Source organism: Clupea harengus, chromosome 25, assembly GCF_900700415.2.
Source record: "Clupea harengus chromosome 25, Ch_v2.0.2, whole genome shotgun sequence".
NCBI classification, from domain to species: domain Eukaryota; kingdom Metazoa; phylum Chordata; class Actinopteri; order Clupeiformes; family Clupeidae; genus Clupea; species Clupea harengus.
Genome location: NC_045176.1, coordinates 11,609,883 through 11,630,572, shown reverse-complemented (window position 1 = coordinate 11,630,572; position 20,690 = coordinate 11,609,883). Strand labels below are relative to the sequence as shown.

The 20,690-nt window shown below is 40.9% G+C and overlaps 1 protein-coding gene across 1 annotated transcript; it reads left to right on the top strand.

Moving 5' to 3' along the window:
* Positions 1–7,128: 7,128 nt before the first annotated feature.
* LOC105900509 (desmocollin-2) lies at positions 7,129–16,306 on the top strand. Its single transcript, XM_012827827.2, has 16 exons — positions 7,129–7,205; positions 7,387–7,480; positions 7,657–7,856; positions 7,972–8,076; positions 8,373–8,525; positions 8,812–8,953; positions 9,261–9,415; positions 9,560–9,694; positions 10,071–10,259; positions 10,799–11,046; positions 11,493–11,635; positions 12,248–12,469; positions 12,834–13,049; positions 13,421–13,533; positions 15,093–15,419; positions 15,647–16,306. The coding sequence occupies exons 1-16, from the start codon at positions 7,164–7,166 to the stop codon at positions 15,842–15,844; spliced, it is 2,682 nt and encodes an 893-aa protein (XP_012683281.2). The 5' UTR covers positions 7,129–7,163; the 3' UTR covers positions 15,845–16,306.
* Positions 16,307–20,690: the final 4,384 nt, after the last annotated feature.

The following is a 20,690-nucleotide window of genomic DNA, read 5'->3' as shown; positions in this document are numbered from 1 at the left end:
TGGGTTTTCTTGACCACAGGCCTTTAGGTTTGCACTGTTATGAATCTTAAAGTCCTGTCTGATTTGTATTAAACTGCTGCAGCAGACATTGGTATATCTCCAGATTTTTAATAAACCTTTCTGCTATTTTGGAGTTGTTCTTCACTGATGAGAGTTATGTTCCTCTATATCTCAGTCATAGGGTTTACAATATTGAATGTTCTCTCTATTAGAACTGTAGTAGGCTAGTTACTGCTAGCTGATATGTATTTGAAACTTGCCAGGTAAAGGTGTGGTACTGATCACTGATAAGAGTTGAGCCGTGGCTGGGTGTAGCGTTAGAAGCAGCAGTCTATTGTCAAGTTATGTGTGGGATGTTAGTTCCTGGAAGAAGTACCGGGGTGTGGCAAGAATTACTTTTCACTATCTTCCACAGAAACGGGCTGCGTCATACGACTCTTGGCAACCACACACTAAGTTGATATAGTATAAGCAAATCTGCAAGTCTGATATTCTGATATTTTTTTTACCACCATACAGTGAATGCAGGAGGTAAATGGCTTACTTATACATTACATACATGGCAATCACAAATGTGCCTGTCACTAAAAACAAATCCTCTGACAGCTTTTGGTTTCATGGCTAGAAAAATGAATCATTAACTCACAGCATAGGCAACGTTCTGTACTAAAGGTTGAAACGGGTCCACAGAAACGACTCCACCTCCTACTGAAAGTACAAGGACAGACAGAGAAAGCAACAAGGAAATAACATAGAAGATTATCACCAAGCAACTGACAACTGAAAGTTAGTTCACAAGTTTGAACCGACAAGAGTGAGATAACAATGCAAAGTTAGCGCCAAAGCCACTCCTCTGTGCTCAATATGACCATGGCACAAAGGGAGAGAATGTAAAAAAAAAATACAATGAAAGCAGTACATGTTAATACAGGCTAATTATTGGTAAAAGGGCTATCTAGTTTGGGTTGCTATATAATCACATCATTAAAAAATGTTTTGGCATTAACATAATTCGATACATTGTGTAATACCCACGCTTGTTGTTGTTTGGACCTAACGATGCCACTGGATCAGACTAGCTCTACACCACTTGCGTTCAGGAGGCTGGGGGCCCATGTATCTCTTTGCATATCACTAGGGGCCTTTTAGGGTCTCTCATGGCTCAACCCTGGAGCAGAGGGGCTTACTGGGTGCTGGTTTTTAGGGTCCCCATAACCTCTGGGCCCCCGGGCCTGAGCCCAATAGGAGCAAGAGAATGAGCAAGAATTAAGTGAAATAAGAGGATATTTACCGTACCAAGAAAGGTGTGTTATCTTGAATGATAACTGATAGTGTGATGCCCACACTGGGAATTGAACACGGGTCGCTTGCGCACTGGGGTGAATCTGAATGGAACCCAGATGTAGAACAGACCAGGAAAGCAACAATGATCAATAAAAAATTATTTCACTTGAAGACATAAGACCGGTCAACCAAGGCACATCAGTCCAGGAACAAAAACGGCAAAACACAGAGGATCCAGAAAAAGGCAGTAGTCAGTTTGAATGGATGAAGAAATCAAAGACCAAGTAAAGAGGACTAATAGTCCAGAAGCCTAAAGGCAACACTAAAGATACTAGTGTTTTCAAGCACAGATAATTGGTCAGGTGACAATAACCAGGTGTGCTAGTTAAGTGTCCATTAATTAGAAAGTTCTAGGCTTAAGCCCCAGTGGCTACATCAGGTGTGAGGTAAAGGGGACAGCACTGGCATGGGATTGGAAGACAGTACAATGGGGCATACTGTCATGAACCAGACTTATGACCATGACACTAGTCAGTGAAAGTTCTTCAGAACCACAGTAATATTGAGTCAGACAATTACACCTGATATGAGTCAAGGGCGTATTCTTTGTGGAGTGAAGCCACTGTAAAGAAATTACTGACAACAATACCTGAACACTCAACAATACCTGGAATGAGACAGTGTGAACTATACCACAAACTTCCACTTATTTCATACCATTTGTCAGCACAAAACCACCAATTGGGTAATACTTTCTGCTGGAGGCAGAATCTGTAGTGTCTCTTTACATCATCCACAACTTTTGCACACACAAGACACACCCAAACATACTGCAATAAAAAGAGGTCTCATCAGGAAGTGAATGACTCACTTGAGAAAATGCTAACCTGTGTTTTCAACACAAGTGCTCGCTCAGTCTATTGTGTTGCATCAGTGAGTGCAATGGTATTTGTTGCTGAGAAATAATATATATATATTTTTTTTAAATGCATATTTCACTTGACTTGTAGTGTCCATGAAGAAACCTAGCATTTTACAAACGTTTCTCCGTGAACATTTGAAAACATTTTCATGGGAAATGCTACAGAAGCAACATGTACAATAAAAAATTCTGATTTCCTGAAACAGCTGTAACAAAGACTTCAATGTAGGGTGGCAAGAGACAGCATTAGTAATGAAACCAGAGACAGCTTTAACAATGAAATCATGCTGTTCCTTTAATATGACCTTCCCAGAAAGCTCCTCCGTGCTGTGCACTCAGCCATCCCAAAGCTTTGGCTGTGGCCTCCAAATGTGGCCCTGTTATCAGCCCACTCAGAGCGATAGGGTGAGTTCATCTGCCTGACTCAAGCCTCTCCCACTTCAACTCCTTTCCAAGGCGCATTCCACAGCACTTAGATGAGGGGTCATGTGTTCACATCTGAGCAGGAAAAAAAAAAAACACACAGTAAATACAGGGCAGATGGGAACGCGGGCTGCTGTGGTTGCATAGTAACCATCATGTGAGAATACTGTAAATACTCTAAGAAACGGGAACATAAATTTCATATTGAGGGAAATGGAATTAAGGTCAGAAGCACGGAAATTGCCAGAACAAATTGAGCAGTTGAGCCACTGTGTGAAGTCTGTGAGTAAGGACCCAAAATAAAAGTTGGGAGGATCCACCGTAATGCATTTTTACAGTTTTTACTTGTCTCAATACCATTTTTGCAAAACTCTTCTCACAGTGGACTTTACAGACACATACCTGAGCACATCAGATAACCTTTGGTGCAAAATGCACTACAACCACCAAAACACTTCAACGTTCACCCAAAAGTAACTCATGCTGCCATAACTATAGCATATGCTCTCTCCTATTAAACTACTTTATCACTCAATGTACAATTAACTAAAAAAACACAAACAACTTGAAGCACTTTAAATTGCATATTTATTATGTGTTGCTATATCATTTTGCATAGTTTAGTGTTGCATTGCAAAAGAAAAGAAAAATATATGACTCCTCTTATTTTAATACACATCAAATACAGTAAATAGATTGAATCCTTAGAAACAAATCTTTAGCACATTTTATCCACCCCTTAAATATCCCGTATTCCACAAATATTTCAAGACAAATAGTTGTCATGACACCAAGAACAAACTTTTTGGAAGAAGTTTTCATTTGAATGCATTTGGTATCTAAGCAATGAAAAAGCATCAACAATTAAGTTCACTTCTACTTCAGTTCTACTGATATGGTGAATGTGTTACATGGTATTGAGCCAAGTGTGAAAATGATTGTACAAAACTTTACATACATACATGCACAAAACTGTACTTACATACATGCACAAAACTGTACTATACTGTACATACATGCCCATTTCAATGCAAATGCTGTTGTAGCGCCCCCTACTGTACAGCTGACTACGCCACCCCTTGAGCTAACTGATATGATTGTCTCAATATCATTTTTCAAAACTCTTCTCACAGTGGACTTTACAGCACGGAAGCACGGAAATTGCCAGAACAAATTGAGCAGTTGAGCCACTGTGTGAAGTCTGTGAGTAAGGACCCAAAATAAAAGTTGGGAGGATCCACCGTAATGCATTTTTACAGTTTTTACTTGTCTCAATACCATTTTTGCAAAACTCTTCTCACAGTGGACTTTACAGACACATACCTGAGCACATCAGATAACTTTGGTGCAAAATGCACTACAACCACCAAAACACTTCAACGTTCACCCAAAAGTGACTCATGCTGCCATAACTATAGCATATGCTCTCTCCTATTAAACTACTTCATCACTCAATGTACAATTAACAAAAAAAACACAAACAACTTGAAGCACTGTAAAATGCATATTTATCATGTGTTTTCTATATAATTTTGCATAGTTTAGTGTTGCATTGCAAAAGAAAAGGAAAATATATGACTCCTCTTACTTATTTTAATACACATCAAATACAGTAAATAGGAAATTCAGCTATATACCTAAAGACAGCTCCATGCTAAATATTCTGTGGTTTACTATAGAACAAAACAGAGAAACAGCAACACATGAGGTAAAAGTGTCCTGCAGCCCTAATGCTGATCTGCGTGTCCTCTTAATTTAGCGTGGAAGTTTTATGAACTTCACATTTACAGTACAGCATCATTCTCTTTTGCTTTGAATCTTTAGCATATTTTATCCACCCTAAAATTCCCCATATTCCACACATATTTCAAGGCAAGCAGTTGTAATGACACAAAGAACAAACTTTTTTGATCTGTTGGTTTGTCAGAATATACCACTTTCAAGTATGGTAAATTTACCATGTGAGATAAATAGTGTGAGTGGTCAGAGTTGTTGTTTCATGAGTACCTCACCTGGTTTCAATTCCTGGGCAATGCAAGATGCTATTGTAAGTCACTTTGGATGAAAGTGTCTGCCAAGTACCAGACCTTTGTTGTTGCATTTTTGGGTCACTTTGTCTCATTGTCACACTTTGCACATGACTTACATATACAGCAGTAATGTCTTCAGTGACAACTACATTCACAGTTTTTACAATAATTTTCACACTTGACTCAATTCCATGTCCACTTTTTCAAAACTCTTCATCCAATGGGCTTTATGAGCCAAGAGTGAAAATGATTGTACAAAACTGTAAATACATACATGCACACTTCAATGCAAATGCTGTTGTAGCGCCCCCTACTGTACAGCTGACTACGCCACCCATTGAGCTAACTGATATGATGTAGTGTCAGAGCAAGGGGAACTCTGCCCCAATAAGTGTACAGACACAGGTAATTAGAAAAGTACAAAATGACATTCTTCATTAAATATTCTGAAGAAGGTTGTACAGGCTGGTCTTAACTGCCACCGGTTAATCAGTCGAGACACTGAGAGAGAGCACTAAGGGAAGCACACACCCTCTTTGGGCAACACGCTAACAGTTCAGGCTACACACACTACAAGCTTCATCTTCTGATCAAACACTCTGATAATTGCTAAGGACAATAATAATAATAATAATAATTCATTTAATTTGTAATGCACTCTTCATTCAGAAGAATCTCAGAGTGCCAACATATTAGAAACTAACTATAATAATACAATAAAATTAAAATTAGTTAACATAAGCATAATTGAAATTTTTTACATTTTAACATAAGATTTAACACAAGTCCAGAAATGCCTTCCTGAATAAAACTGTTTTTAGTCCAGCTTTAAAGGAGTCCAGCGTCTGCGTTGCCCTTAGGTGGTCAGGGAGGCTGTTCCATAAGCGTGGTGCTGCCGAGCAAAAGGCCCGGTCGCCCATGGTGCGGAGCTTGGTTTTGGGGACGCGGAGGAGCGAGCTGTTTGAAGACCTGAGGGTGCAGGTGGAGGTTTGGGGAGTAATTAGTTCTTGCAGGTAGGGAGGTGCATGCCCATTTATGCATGTATGGGTGAGTATAAGGACTTTGTAGTCAATCCAGAAAGAGACAGGGAGCCAGTGTAGTGAGTGTATTATTGGTGTTATGTGCTCATATTTCCAACAACAGTTGGACAACAGTTCACACTGCACAGCATTACAACACTCTGTCACTAGGTGAAGTTGAGGTTAAGGAGACCTGCTTCCCAGGGCCTACGATGTACTATGGCTCTACCAATATTATGGGAAAACTAATGGCTATAGGGAAAACATGAAAAAAAAAATAATAATAATAAAAAAAAAAACCTCTAACACGGTTCACTAGGTCTAGGACATACCTACGGTCCACAGACTAGAGGGAAAATCAAAACCAAGCCACTAAGAGTAGTACACATAAGCATACAAACATTTTCCAGAGAACAGCAGCTAGCACATAGTGAAGCTGCGTAGGTCTGTGGCAGTATTAGTTAAGTCACACTGCTGATCAGAACGTCGCTAGGGACGACGATTCACGGACACGTCCGCGTTGACTCCCTCCCACACTTGAAACGAGCCACAGCACCCACAACGCTGCCTCGCACAAACACTGAGCTAGCAGCATGGAAGAGCTACATGGCTAAGGACCCCAGGTGTCCGTACATATGCCCCGTTTAATCACTCCCCACTCCCAGCCCCTAATAGTGACGTAGCCAGAGCACGAGCGTCAGAAAGGGGAGAGAAACATAAAATCAGACAGTGCCCTCCACTAACTAGTTCCACACGCTACACTGTATTACCACTTTTGTATTACTGCAAACAAACAAAACATAGCAAAAAACTCTAATAAGTCTTATTTCAAGAGTATAGTTTCATGTGTGATCTAATTTTGGACTGAAAGTTAACTGTTTCGAGTATCTAAATGTCTGCAAAAATTGTTGTAGTTGCACAGAGTTTTGCTGGTGGTGACCATTGACTGAGACAGGTATCCATGAATTTGTGAAGAAGTGGTCATTACATTTTGTATCAAAGCAATGCAAAAGTATCCACAGTTTAGTTCACATAGTCAAAGTCTGATATGGTGAATGTGTAAAGTGTTGTGAAAAAGCTATTGAGACAAATGTGAAAATGATCATCAAATGTTTCTGTCCAGTGCAGGCACCAAAGCACAACATAAAACTACACGAGACAGGCCGTCTGGCCAGTCCCAGACTACACGTCACCAACTCTTAACGAAACATGTTCACACTAGAAGTACCCCCACTCTCCCAGACTGTACAAGGGAGGAGTCTGACGCAGGTGAAACTGGCATGAGTCACAAAACAAACAGTAGCTAGTGTTCCTGCTGGAGTAAGACAGGTGAGCTATGTGTTGCCACTCAACCAAAACGAAGATTAGGGAAGGAAACTCCACCCATCCACACCCAACCCCACCCAAGACAACACCTTATCACCCCTTTCACTCTTTCAATGAATCACAGTTGTTCTGTCGGTGAACCGTCAAGAAGTTGGTAGAATGTCCCATCATACGATATTGTGGATTTGCTTCTGTGTAAAGGTATGTAACAACTAATTAAATATTTTTTAAGAGAATGAGAAAAAAGGCATCTGAATACATGGTAATCTTTGTTCATCTTTGATGGGGATTCTAAAGCACTGGACTATTTGATGTTGTCTGTTGATACTGAAGATAGCAAACCCATCAGTTCTTAGTCAAATACCATATTATCGTATTTCAGGTACTTTTCTGTGCGTGTGGCGAGTCCTGTTTTCCTCCCTCTCTTCACGCTACGGCTCCTGAAGAAGTAGATGCTGGTTATGTCATAGCAAAAGGTGAGAGTAAGAGACAATGAGAGTGATTACTTTATGGACATCATTAATCTCTCTCTCTCTTTCTCTTTGACTCTCTAATTCTGTCTATGTGCTTTAACTAGTAAAAAGAAAATTACAGAGGCAAAATTCACAGAGTTTCTCCACCAGGTTAACATCTGCTTGTCCTCCCTTTTCAGTTCATGTTCTTGGTTGTGCTTCCCAACTGAAACATATTCATACAAGTGACCCTGACTTTGCCATATACACCAATGGCACAATCGTTACACTTCACAGCACCAAAGTGCCCTCCGCCGGGAGAGCCTTCTCAGTTAGGGCCCAGAGCAATAACGGGCAACAAAGTCAAATGGATGTCTACATTTCCCAGAGGTTGTCTCAGGTAGGTCTACACTCAACTCAATTAAGTAGACTTGACTGGTGGTTTTGGAGTACAGGATATTTTATATTTGTCAATTAATTTGGAACGTCACATGAATGTTTCTCATACGTTTTAGCCACCAAAGACTGGAATTCTGAGACGCTTCAAGAGAAGATGGAGTCCTCCACCTATCTTTATTGTTGAAAATGTCAGTTCAGGGCTTCCAAAAGATCTGGAATTGGTAAGATGCTTTGCCATATTTTCTGTCTTCGGTGTCTGGTGTATTTCTGGTAAAAAATCCGAAATGAGCCATCTTGATCTACAGTACCTCATCACAGTCTATGGTCATAACTTACTTTATCATGCTGGTTTAAATATCGTTCCTATTTTCAACAAGTGTGTCTGATTATCTTCCACATAACACCTTTAATTCTAGCTATGTGCTTGACCAATCATGTTTTAGAGCTGCTTACTATGCTTTGTTTGTTAGTTGACGGTGACTAAATGTCTTTGTCTGTCTTTGTCCTATTTCTGCAGATTGGCTCTGATTCATCTGTCAATCACACTGTGTACTACATGATCTCTGGTCCTGGAGTGGACGAGGATCCAGTGGGGGTGATAAGTGTAGATCTCTTTGGGATGCTAAGGCTCCACAGGGCTGTCGACCGTGAGAAATACCCTCAATTTACAGTAAGTGAAAAGGAGATGCTAGTTTCTGTGATATTATTCTGTGAAAGGACTGTACTTTTTTCTGTAAGTGTACTTTTAAAAATCAATAAAGTGTACTGCAAAATCAATAGCTTTAAAGGCAAAAGCAAAAGTTTTGTTTTCTCTCTGTTTCAATTGAATGGAGTACACTTGATCTATAATTTGTAAGGTTACAGACATTTTTGCCATAATTATTGGATTATCAGATTAGTTAGTTAGTGACGGTTGCTGTAGAAAACATAACATCCCTTTTCTTTTTTCACTCAAGTTCCAGGCCAGGGTATTTGACAAGATTACTCATAAGGAGACTGACTTGCCCCTGCCTATCATAGTCAATGTGCTAGACGTCAATGACAACGCCCCAACATTCCCTGGGTCACTTCAGTTCTCTGTTTTGGAACAGAGTGCAGGTAAGACTTAAACTATGATTCTCAGAATTATCTTTGCTTCTCATCCAAGCCTTCACCACCCAGTGCCCAGGTCACATATGTGCTGAAGCCTATACTGACCACCAAGTGTTTACAATGAAAACTATTACTGAAATTCATCATTAAGGAAGGTTTTCCTTATCCATTCAATAGAGCTTTCAAAACCTCAAGTGTAACACCTAATTGTTATAGGAAATTATTTAGAGGTTTTATAACAAATCCAAAATGTATTTATTATATTTTATAACCATTCCATAACTAATTTATTTTTTATGTATCCTTCATTCAGATGCTGTGGTTGGGCAAGTTATTGCAACAGACAGAGATCAAGAAGACACAGACCACACCAAGATTAAATACACTCTCCTGGATGGCAAGGACTTATTCTCTATTGATTCTCAGACTGGTGTCATTAAGACTAAAACCGCAACACTAGACCGAGAGGTAAGCTGAGACTCCTTCACTGTCCAAGGCAACTTTTTTATTTCAGGAAAAGAACCATCAAAACATCTACTGATAAACTTATTAGAAATCTGAAACTACATGTATACATGTATAAAAAGACCTTTCTCTACCCCTTTAATGCAGGTGAAAGACAAGCATTTTATTACACTTGAGGTTAGAGACATGAATGGGGCACCAACTGGTTTGTTCAACACAGCCACAGCCACGATTCTTTTGGAAGACATCAATGACAACCCACCCACTTTCTCAAAGACCTCGGTAAGCATCCTTACTAACCTGACAAATTCAACAATAGGCAGGACAAGGATATGATTAATGTTATGACTGGTTCAGAATACTTTTGATACACTTCGGATCATTTTCAGGGCCCAAGAGCAGATGTTGTGAGGTTCTACTATAGAAATGTTATGTGCTCCAGTATATTACACCTCATGTTGTTGACATAGTTGAACTAGTAAGTTCCTTAAATAAGTTCCTCAAGTAATCTATATGTGCCTGAGCAATTGTCAGTTTCTCTTCTCTTCAATTTTCAGTAGTTCCCTTCTTCCTGGTAGGATACACCAAATAGTACCTATCTTCGTATCCATGCAGAGATGTACACTGTTGTCATGGTCTCTGTTTCCCTTTCTTACAGTACAGTACAAATGTCAAAGAAAATGGGGAAAGAGAAACTCTCCTACTAAGAATTCCAGTGGACGATAAAGACCTGACAAAAACACCCAATTGGAATACTGTGTGCACCATTACCAAGGGCAACGAGGACGGCCATTTCAGGACTGAGACGGACCCAGACACAAATGAATGCCTTTTGTACCTGGCAAAGGTGATTTTGATGACTCACAATGCTGTCAACATGCTGACTTAGATTCCTAGATTGTTAGGCTTGCATGAGGATTAGGTCAAAATCTGAAGTTTCTTTTTTTTACAAAGAAGAAAAGAGGATAGTCATTATTCAAGTGCTATGCAAATGTTTTATGGTGTTTTGAAAAGTAATTACAGAAACACATGCAGACATTCTCCCAACATACACCATGTATGTTGGGAGAATGTCTGCATGTGTTTCTGTAATTGCACAGTTGCTAGTACTGTAGTAGTGCGCTCGTGGAACAAGATGTCAATATTATCACTATACAATTACAATGGTAAAATAAGCAGAATTCTGCAAGCTTGCATAGCTAGCATACTCCCCTGTTGTCATGCCATACAATGAATACAATACCTGAACACACAGGTCTGACCTGATCACAACCTGGACAGGATGTTTTTAACAACAGTAGAAGGAAAGCAGCAGGTGTGGTTGATCCAGTCATGCTGGATTCAGTTAGACTGAACACTGACCATGTTTACCATTTGTTTTTTCAGCCCTTGGACTTTGAAAAGAAAAAAGCCCTGAAGCTTGAGGTTCAGGCTCAGAACGAGGCAGGGTTGAGTGGCACCCAGGCTGGCTGGGTCTCCGTTCCCATAGATGTGAACGTTGAGGATGTGGACGAGGGGCCGGAGTTCATACCCACAAACCTGGAACTGAGAATCAAAGAGGGCCTACCTAATGGCACAGTCATTGGCCACTACACTGCAATAGACCCAGAGACCAAGAGCAGCACAGGGATCAGGTAAGCCCCTTGTCCTTGTGATATATGTGACATGCCTGTTCCTATGGTAACAGCAAAGGCAAATCTGCTGCTGTTACCTTTGCTTCATCTTGTGTGTAGTCATTGTAACAGAACCATTTGAGCTTAACGATTGTTACTGTTTACGTAACACTGTCTTTTGATATGGCCTACCCATCCTTTAGTGGGACTTTCATTGCAACACCTGTAGATTAGTTCCAGTGGCTACAGTTTTACTTGAATTTGATTTAAAAAAATATATATTTGGCAGGTATTGTGAAGTCCTTTTTGTTTTTAGAAATGTCACATATTCTTGTATATTACTCCATGTGGTGCTGACATTGTTTGAAAACCAGACAGGACGGTTATAAAGCTCTTTGTGAGGCTATGAAGATGCCCATCAAATAATCAGTGAATTGCTCTTATGATTTTGTATGGCTGTCCCGCAGATATTATGAGATCTCAGACCCAGCTTCCTGGATTGATGTGGGTGAAACCACTGGCGAGTTGAAAATCGCAAACACTGTGGACAGGGAGTCGGACTTTGTCAAGAACAACATGTACAACATCACTGTGAAAGCAGTGGATTCCAGTAAGTAAACTGAGAAGATTGTCTTGCTTGCATCATCAATGCAGACACATTCGTTTTAATAGGGGCCCAGTAGCAACTTCACAGTGATTCTCATTGTTAATTCACCATACGCCTGGGATAATAAAAGAATTGCGAAAGACATTTTGGCAGTCAGAAGCCAGGGTGTGTTTACTGCTTGTCAGTCATTTCTGCTAGTCTGCTGGTCCCACCTCATCACCGTTCTGGGAGATGAATAATCACACCCACAGAGTGACACATAACTGCACCAGGTGCCATTACATTGAAACAGCTGGATTAATGATGACGCATAGGTACCAGAAAACTCATCAGTCTGATTCTCATATTATATGACTTTTTCTACTAGCAGAGGTGTCTTATGCACAGGTGTAGTGCAACTGAAAAGTGTGAGATCTCATTGTATCATCTACCAGTATGATGGAATGCTCAGGTCAAATTGTATATGACCACAGTAGAACCTACTCAGCCCACTCCAATAGTTATTGTTTCTTATGACTCTGCCTCTTGGCACAGTTAGGGGAAATCAAACATTATTTAAAACTTTAAACATGTCATTTATTTCCATATGATTTATTTATTTTCTTTCCCTCTCAGGTGCTAAAACAGGCACAGGGACGGTTTTCATCATCGTGGATGATGAGAATGACAACCTGCCACTGCTCCTGTCCAATGACCTGATCCTGTGTGAGAGGAGCGGGGAGCTGGGCTCAGTTGTGATGGTGGCAGAGGACAAGGACAGCCACCCATATTCCTCCCCCTTCCTCTTCGAGCTGATGGAACCACACGAGGGGGAATGGAAACTGAGCAAACTAAACGGTAAAGTTTGTGACGGCGATACAAACAGTTATGACCATGGTCACAACCATCACTCCTAAATATTCACTCAGTCACAGTCACGAGACTTGTGCATTAAACACGCACACAATGACAACAGTAACATTCAGGACGGAAAACAAAATTCTGAAATAAACGTGATTATTGATAATGAGATAATTGAGAATGAAGGTGATGGTGTGATTGCGATGGTGACACTTGATGATAGTGAGGACGAACAGCGACATAGTGGGGTGCCTGGGTTGTTGTTAGTCATCCCACGCCTTCACTTTTGTTTCTAATGTTTGATTCAGGTTCCTAATGCATTGCGTGTCATATAACGTATAACTAACCCGTGTTCTCGCAGACACTGCAGCCACGTTGCAGCAGGCCAAAGAGCTTCCGACGGGGCTGTACAGAGTCCCAGTGCTGGTCAAAGACTTGCAGGGCACGGGAGATCGTCAGACAGCCACAGTGAGGATCTGCCGGTGCCGGTACAATCAGTGTCTAGACAGTCAGACGTCAGCTGTGCTGGGGGCTGGAGGCATACTGGCCTTGCTGCTGGGCCTAGCTATGCTGCTTTGTGAGTATGATCCACAATGACACAGGTGTATACACACACACACACACACACACACACACACACACACACACAAAAGAACACACACACACACACACACACAAGAACACACACACACAAGAAGACACACACACACACACACACACACACACACACACACACACACACACACACACACAAGAACACAGCCACACACAAGAACACATTCACACACAAGAACACATTCACACACATGTTTGCATGCTGCTCAAATTGTGAGTGTGTGCATATTGGATTCCACACAGTGTGCATGTTGTAATCATTTGCATTCCATCCCTGTTACACAAGCAATAGGTATAGATCATCTGTATATCTTGTTTTATTTCCACCCTAAGGTCTCCTGGTTGCCTTTGTTTGCGTGACGAAGAGGGCCAGTGTGGAGATTGACGATGGTGGTGGGAGTGGAGGGAGGCTTCTGAAATCTAACATTGAGGGCCGTGGAGAGGAGGTAAATACTTTCCATTCATGTTTGCATCCTGACTTTACATATCAGTCCCCCCAGGATTTCGCGGGCCTTTTTTGTGATAGTTGCGGCCTAAAATTACTGATTTCGCGGGGGATTTTCCAACAAGTTGCGGTGAAAGTTGCGGCGTTTTTTAGGTGTTTGTTGCGATGAAATTGCGGGAGCAAGTGAAAGTTGCGATAAAAGTTGCGAATTTCCCTCTTTGTAATTATAATTGAGTTATTTGTTGAAAAATAAAGAATTAATAAAGAAACATTCTTTAAAAAAAATAAAAATATTGAGAAATGGTCCTCTAAATAACCTTACCAACATGCCAAACTAAAGATTACCAGGACTACAAAAATGTAGCATAATAGGCTGTTCTGCCCTCTGCTTATTTAGGTCAGAAAATGTATATTGCTTGAATTGTTGTTATGGAAACGAACACAGTATAGTAAAGGACTTTTACTTTGACATCATTCAAATGTTCGTCTCGTGGGAATGGCAACAACTGTTAGACAGTTATCTAGAAACATAGCTAGTTATGCTATGTTATGCTAAACAAGTAGGGGGAACAGTACATAGGATTTACTTATCCACAACGAAGTGCACCTGTTGGTATTACAAAAGGACCACAAGTAAGACTGAATAAAATGTTATGAATATCTCAGCCTTCACATAAAACGAAAAAAAAAACAGCCTGTCACTGTGATCTGTTTCGTCACCTGACGTCCTGCCTGCGTTTCTGTTTATCAATCTGTTTTGCTATCCTTGTTGATTTATTTTATCCGTACAGGTGTTTATGTTGTTCAATTACATACAGTATATTAATTTAAAGTCGTCCAATTTCAAGTAATCCATTCTTCTACACTAGCTGCTACCTTATCTTCAATCCGAAAGTAATGTTAAATCTCCATGGCAACAGCTCTCGAGGGTTTGGGAAATAATCGGATTTATTGCTTCCTTCATTATTCACAGCAAAATAAATAATGTTCATTACATTTCATAGATCTATTACCAGACTCTATGTAAAAAGGGGCCACGCACACCTTGCGGAAAATGATAAAAAATTGAAGCCAGATCTATTTCGGAATCTTCAGTGTGGACATGGGCTGTGTTCAATTTCCATGTCTGGTGTAGCCATTCTCATTGTTTACAACGGATTAGAACTCTGCTAGTCTCTGCACCGTGTCCACAGGGCAGAATTTCCGCCCTTGGTGTAGCGGAAGGGAGAAAGTTGTGGGAGACGACAATGATTTGTCAAATTTGCGGGAAAGTTGCGGTGATGTGTTAAAATTGCAACGTCGCGCTGAATTCGCTGGGAATCGTTGAATTTGCGTGAATTGGTGCGATCGCAACATCGCAACTTCCTGGAGGGTCTGACATATAGACATATATAGTGTTACGTAACCATACATGAAAAAAGTACATGAATTCAAGTTTGGCCTGAAGAGAATCCATGCAAGGCCCAGCAAAAATATAGCAACCAGTCAAACCAGTCTGACGTGGTACGTTGAAGAATGTTGGCTTTCATTTACATGTTGACTTTGTTTTTCACACTTGAGGTCTCAAGCATCATGATTGTGCCTGCATCGGGCATGGGCCAGTCGGCGAAAGGCTCTTTCGTGGACATGCAATCGGGCATGGGCCAGTCGGTGAGAGGTTCTTTCGTGGACATGCAAACGTTTGGCACCATGAACGCAAACACCGTAGCAGGGGCGTGGCAGCCGGACATCCTGACGCCAGATATGCTAACCAGAGACGGGCTGGAGATGAAAACTGATGGCCAGTACAACTTTGGCAGCACGGCAGTGAATGGGGCCTTCAATGTCAACCAAAGGAATTCAACCTCTCTCAACACCTGGAGGACGAATGGCATCTTTTTAGACAAGGTGAGCACAGACATTTTGTTAATTTTTCAAACTTTCACAGCTATAATTATAAGTCCTGTGCCATTGCCAGAGAATGATATGTTTTGTTCAATAAACGTTCTGATATAGAAATGATGTATGCATCATAAACCAGAAAAATGTATCCTAAACATGAAAAGAAACAGCTTTTATGATGTGACCATAATTGGCTCTGTCTCTGAGCACCTTGTCCTGCTGTGTGTTCACAGAAGCTGAATTACCTGGCCACAGGTGAGGAGGGCAGGTATGCAGACGACATCCTCCACACATATGGTTTCGAGGGGGAGGGCTCTGTGGCTGGCTCAGTGGGTTGCTGTAGTGACCAGAGCCACATTGAGAACATGGACTTCCTGAACACTCTGGGGCCAAAGTTCAAAACACTGGCCGAGGTTTGCAACAAAAAATGATGACAATGCACAATAATTGTAGGAGTGCTTTTCACCACTTCACAACAAAATGGACATTTTGAAATAGTTGCATAAGAAAATTGTTACTAGGGTTGTTAATGTGATGGATATGTTCTCCTGCATGTGCTTACTATACACTGCAAGATATATGGGAATGGTTTCAGGGGAATCTGTCCTACGAGAAGTTTTCTCACCAGAAAAGTTATTTGCACTTAGTGTACATATGATGATGATGTAAGTATGATGTGTTTGAAGCCATCATGGCTTATTGTTTAGATTTCTTTTTCCTCACATTTGTTCAGGCCTCATTTCTTTTGAAAGTCTCATTATGAGGTGGACTGTGCTTTGATGTGACAGAAAGGATATTTGTTCTGTGTTGTATGCATTACATTTTTTGTTAAAGAAACGTTTTCTTTTCTGTCATTCTTCTCAGCCGCAGGCTGTAGCTATCTCTACTACCGCGCACTTTACGAAGTACACTGCAATACAGTGCACTGCAATACAGTGCACTTACATCTGTAGTGCGTTCTGTCGCTGATTAGTGTTGTCTCAAATGGAACACTGACTGACGCAAATGTGCGAGCCTTTTACCCATAAATCTGTGCGCCAGCTTCCTCCAGGCCAACTGGAAATTTTAAGCAAAGATGGCGGACCAAACTCTGCTGACGTCCGTGTTTTGTATGTAAATGTACATCTTTTGGCGTTTTCTCTCTTAGATTTTTTAAAGTTACAGAGAAATAGACACTGTACTATCAGATAACACAGTTATTGTAACCAGCAATAATGGTTGAAGTGATTTGCGAGGCGTCAGTCAGCCAACTTTCCAAACTGAAAAGCTGCCGAAAGGGCTCCTCCCCTTCCGGTACGTAGCCAAGATGGTGCCCGTTTAGGGCGAGTAGTGTCCATCGTTTCACACTGCATTTTTTTTACCGTTTGCAGTGCGCCATCCGGGTACTTTCAGTGCCCTGAATTCTGCTTGTTCTGTCAGTGTAACGTCCTAAGCACTGAAAGTCAGTGTTTGAAGTGTGTGGTAGTAGACAGAGCTTGTGACTAAGCTCATTCTCAGCACTGTTTGGTTGATGATTAACTGGGTGTGGCTCCCCATGACACACTAGTGTTGCTCAATCCATGACCTGAGAGCAGAGATTGGCTGCCTGAGGCAGACAGAAGTCAACTTTCACTAAAGCCCCCTAGTGGTATCTGTTGCACTGCATGCATGGCATTTCAAAACACAAATCACTGAACTTGACTGAATTTGTGAGGAATCTTGACTGGCTGTGGGTACAGTAGTTTGCATGTGCTCATGGCATATGGTTCTTCGTAGGCGCATCTTTTTGCATTTCGATTTTTTTCATACATTATCACACCGCTTGTTTCAGGAACAGGAAAGGCTGGTAGAACATGAAGTCATGGGCACCATGATTAAAGTGTGAGTTTCAGAGTAAAGCACTCTGCATTTCATCATATCATTATTTTGAAGTGTTACCCAAATGAAGATCCATCTTTAAACATTCACATTGACAGGCAACTATGTATAGTTTGCCATCTTTAAGGGCAAACAGGGCTGCTGTTCAGCAGGATTAATATAGACCCAAACTCTGAAGTGGGCTCTGAAGATATAATTAGATGGGTGCAAATTTGCTACATATGCATAACTTAACCTCCTGTGGACAAGGACTTGGAAAGGAAATCATCTCAGTCTCTGGCTTGTTGTAATGATCAAATGTTTCAGTGTATTAAAAGAATCCCACTATGATATCTCGTTAGATCACAATTACTCTCATCGTAATCAGAAGAGTGTGCAGTGGAGAGTGGCTTTTCATCTGACACAAGAGCTTATGTTTGAGAGTAGTGCGCAAGTCACATGGAGGATTTCCAACTCCACATTCCCAGCGGGGCTAATTAGTGCCATCTTGAAGAAGTTACCATGCTCTATTTTGAATATCCTCCAAAGTGACGACACCCTTTCTCCTTCATGGGAGCCAACAAAGAAAGAGCAACCCGTGCAGAATGAAACTCTTTAACCTGAGGCTGCATACCCCCAAAACCACATCTTCCTGCCAGGTCATTTTAAAATGCTGTGGTTAAAAAAAAAATACTGCATAACCTGATGGTCCTGTTTCGTGTAATATGGTTGCATCATACATAAGTGAAGTTTTAAATACCACTGTGTTCCTGCTGCCCTTAAATTGTACTTGCCACTGAATAAGGTTGTGAGTGACACATGGAGACATCAATAAAATTGCCTGTCAGAGAATGGGATTTTCAAATACTGATTTGCACATACCACATTAACTCTCATTGGAAAGTTCCTGTCCATATAGCCACGCTTAATAGCGGTAAATACATTTTAAATTCTGCCATATTTTACACAAGGGTTGCCCATATACTAAAGAAACCGCACCCTTTTAATGCAACTGCATCCTATTTCCACATTGTAAAGAAATGTTTAATGTGTATTATGAAACCTGGACATTTTTGCATCAGTTTAGTCATTGGTGGAGGAAATACTCTCATTTTTGTATAGAAAAGCAAAGGGATTGGTGAGGGAGGTTTGTGAACAACGTGAACAGTGTTTCCTCTAATTCAGAGACACATTATGCAGACTCCCTTCTGGTAACTCTGGGTCTGGTGTGAAATGTATCACCCATCTCCAAAGTATGTGCCTCACCCTCACGCGAGGATGATTTGGAAGAGTGAAGTCAGAGGGTATGTAGGCCCCACTAACTATGTTTCCGACAGTGGAAATGTAACTGTATCTTGATGACAGAAGTCTTCATCACAAAGATCTGCTCTCTCTCAAGGCCTGCCTCAAGGGATCACTGGGCTGGCTTAACAGAGGCTTCCCACTTTGAGTCCTGAAATGTAGGGGTCTTTAACTGTCAGCTTCATAGCCTTTTATCAATAAAGATTCTTAAAGAACAAAGGATCCTACATGAAGGAAAGGTCCTGTGCTGAAGCCAATGGAAACCATATTCTGCCAATAAACAGTATTTTACTGTAGTGCTTCTAGGGCATTTATATATTCGTATTCATTTTGTGAAGTTAGAAAGAGAGAGATTAAAATCAGCAAAGACCCATGATGAAGCACATGGTGCAGTGTGTTGAATATGCAGTATGTGACCGAAATACCCAGCCGGGCAGCCACTAATTGAAGATGTACAGTACGAGTATAAATGGCAACTTAAAGGAATAATCTCAGAGAGTCCATTATTTCTAGAAACAATTAACTCCAAAAGCACAACCATGAAATTAATCTAGCGGAGCTACCACTGATAACTCCCCGCTTTACTGTAGAACATTCTAGCAAATGGGGCCTAATTTGTCCTGGTGTCTGCGAGGTACCAGGGAACAAAGAAAGGAGGGTGGGGGGTGGGGGGGAGTAAGCCTTCATCAGTCCATAATTTCACAGCTCATTCATTTATTACAGACTTTTTACAAATTGAAAAAGTTAACCACTATCTGTTTTTAGAAGGAAATGATTATTCAAACATCCAGAGATAAATGCATAACAAGTCTCTATCATTTGTAATGCTGCGTGAAAGGTCTGAACCAATGTACTCCTATAACCATGTTTTTTTTAGCAACACTAGGTGTCAGTCTTATCCCTTTAGACATGAGAGCAATTCAAATGTAAACTTGGTCTTAACTCGCAGAGTAATTGCTGAAGGCCAGAAGTAATTTTTAGATCAGTAATCAAGAAACACAAATTATGTCTGCAGGGCTGGTTAAGACTTGATCTGACAGGCAAATAAATTAAACTTAAACTTGGACACACAAAAAAAGACCTCAGAAAATGCAAAGCATTTGCTCATAAAGTGCCTCACTACGTACAGTATATGAGCAAAAAAAAACATTTGTACCACAAAGCATCTCACCAAGTAGTTGGTATTTAATCAACTGTGTGCAGATAAAGAACAGATGAAAGACTTTAAATGCTCTAATGTTTTGCCATACTTCTCACTTGCTGCCATCTGCATGCTAGCACTTATACAATGCCATACAGAACCCATGGGCTTAAAATTCATGAGTTCACAGACTGATAAACTTACACAAAGTGACTATTGGTACGGAGTTCTGTGGCGATAAGATTGGCACTATGGTTACGGATCCTTGTCAATAGTGGCTTAATGGTGTGCGCCCCCTGGTGTCCAAGTGTATTGGTGGTACATTGTTGCCTTCCAAGCAGTTGATTCAGATTTGAATCCCGTAATGCCCAATTTTAATTAATTGATTATGGTCAGTAACTTTAATCAATTTATGATGTTACAAAGTTACAGTCTCAACATATCGCCTACACTGACTAAGCCATGTCATTGAGGCGCGCTGACTGGAGGGCCATTGGGCCCTGTGAGGCGCGCTGACTGGAGGGCCATTGGGCCCCGTGAGGCGCGCTGACTGGAGGTGCCCACACCAAGCAGTGCCCTATTACCCCGCGTCTACTAAGCGCCACGCTAGGGTTCACCACAGCGGGGGAGGCAACTGCCCTTTTGACCCTCTCCACTGACAAACGCCATGTTACCTGATGCTACGGAATGGGAATAAACCATGTTCATAGAAATCTACGGAAAATTACAATAATATTCAAACTATTGGTACGATCAAATTCTGTAGCTATATTGCACTGACTATAGTTCTGGTTCCATCACAGCAGATGAATTTGTAGATCAGTCAGCTTAAGCCGACCAATCAAAAAAATGCATGTGGCACAAACAAACACATGTTCAGAAACATGAAAGAAAGAGCTAATCACAATTTTTTTCTGAAAATGTACTGAAATGTTTTGCTTAATTTCATTTTCATTTTATTTAAAAAATATAACAATCTCACACAATCTAACAATATG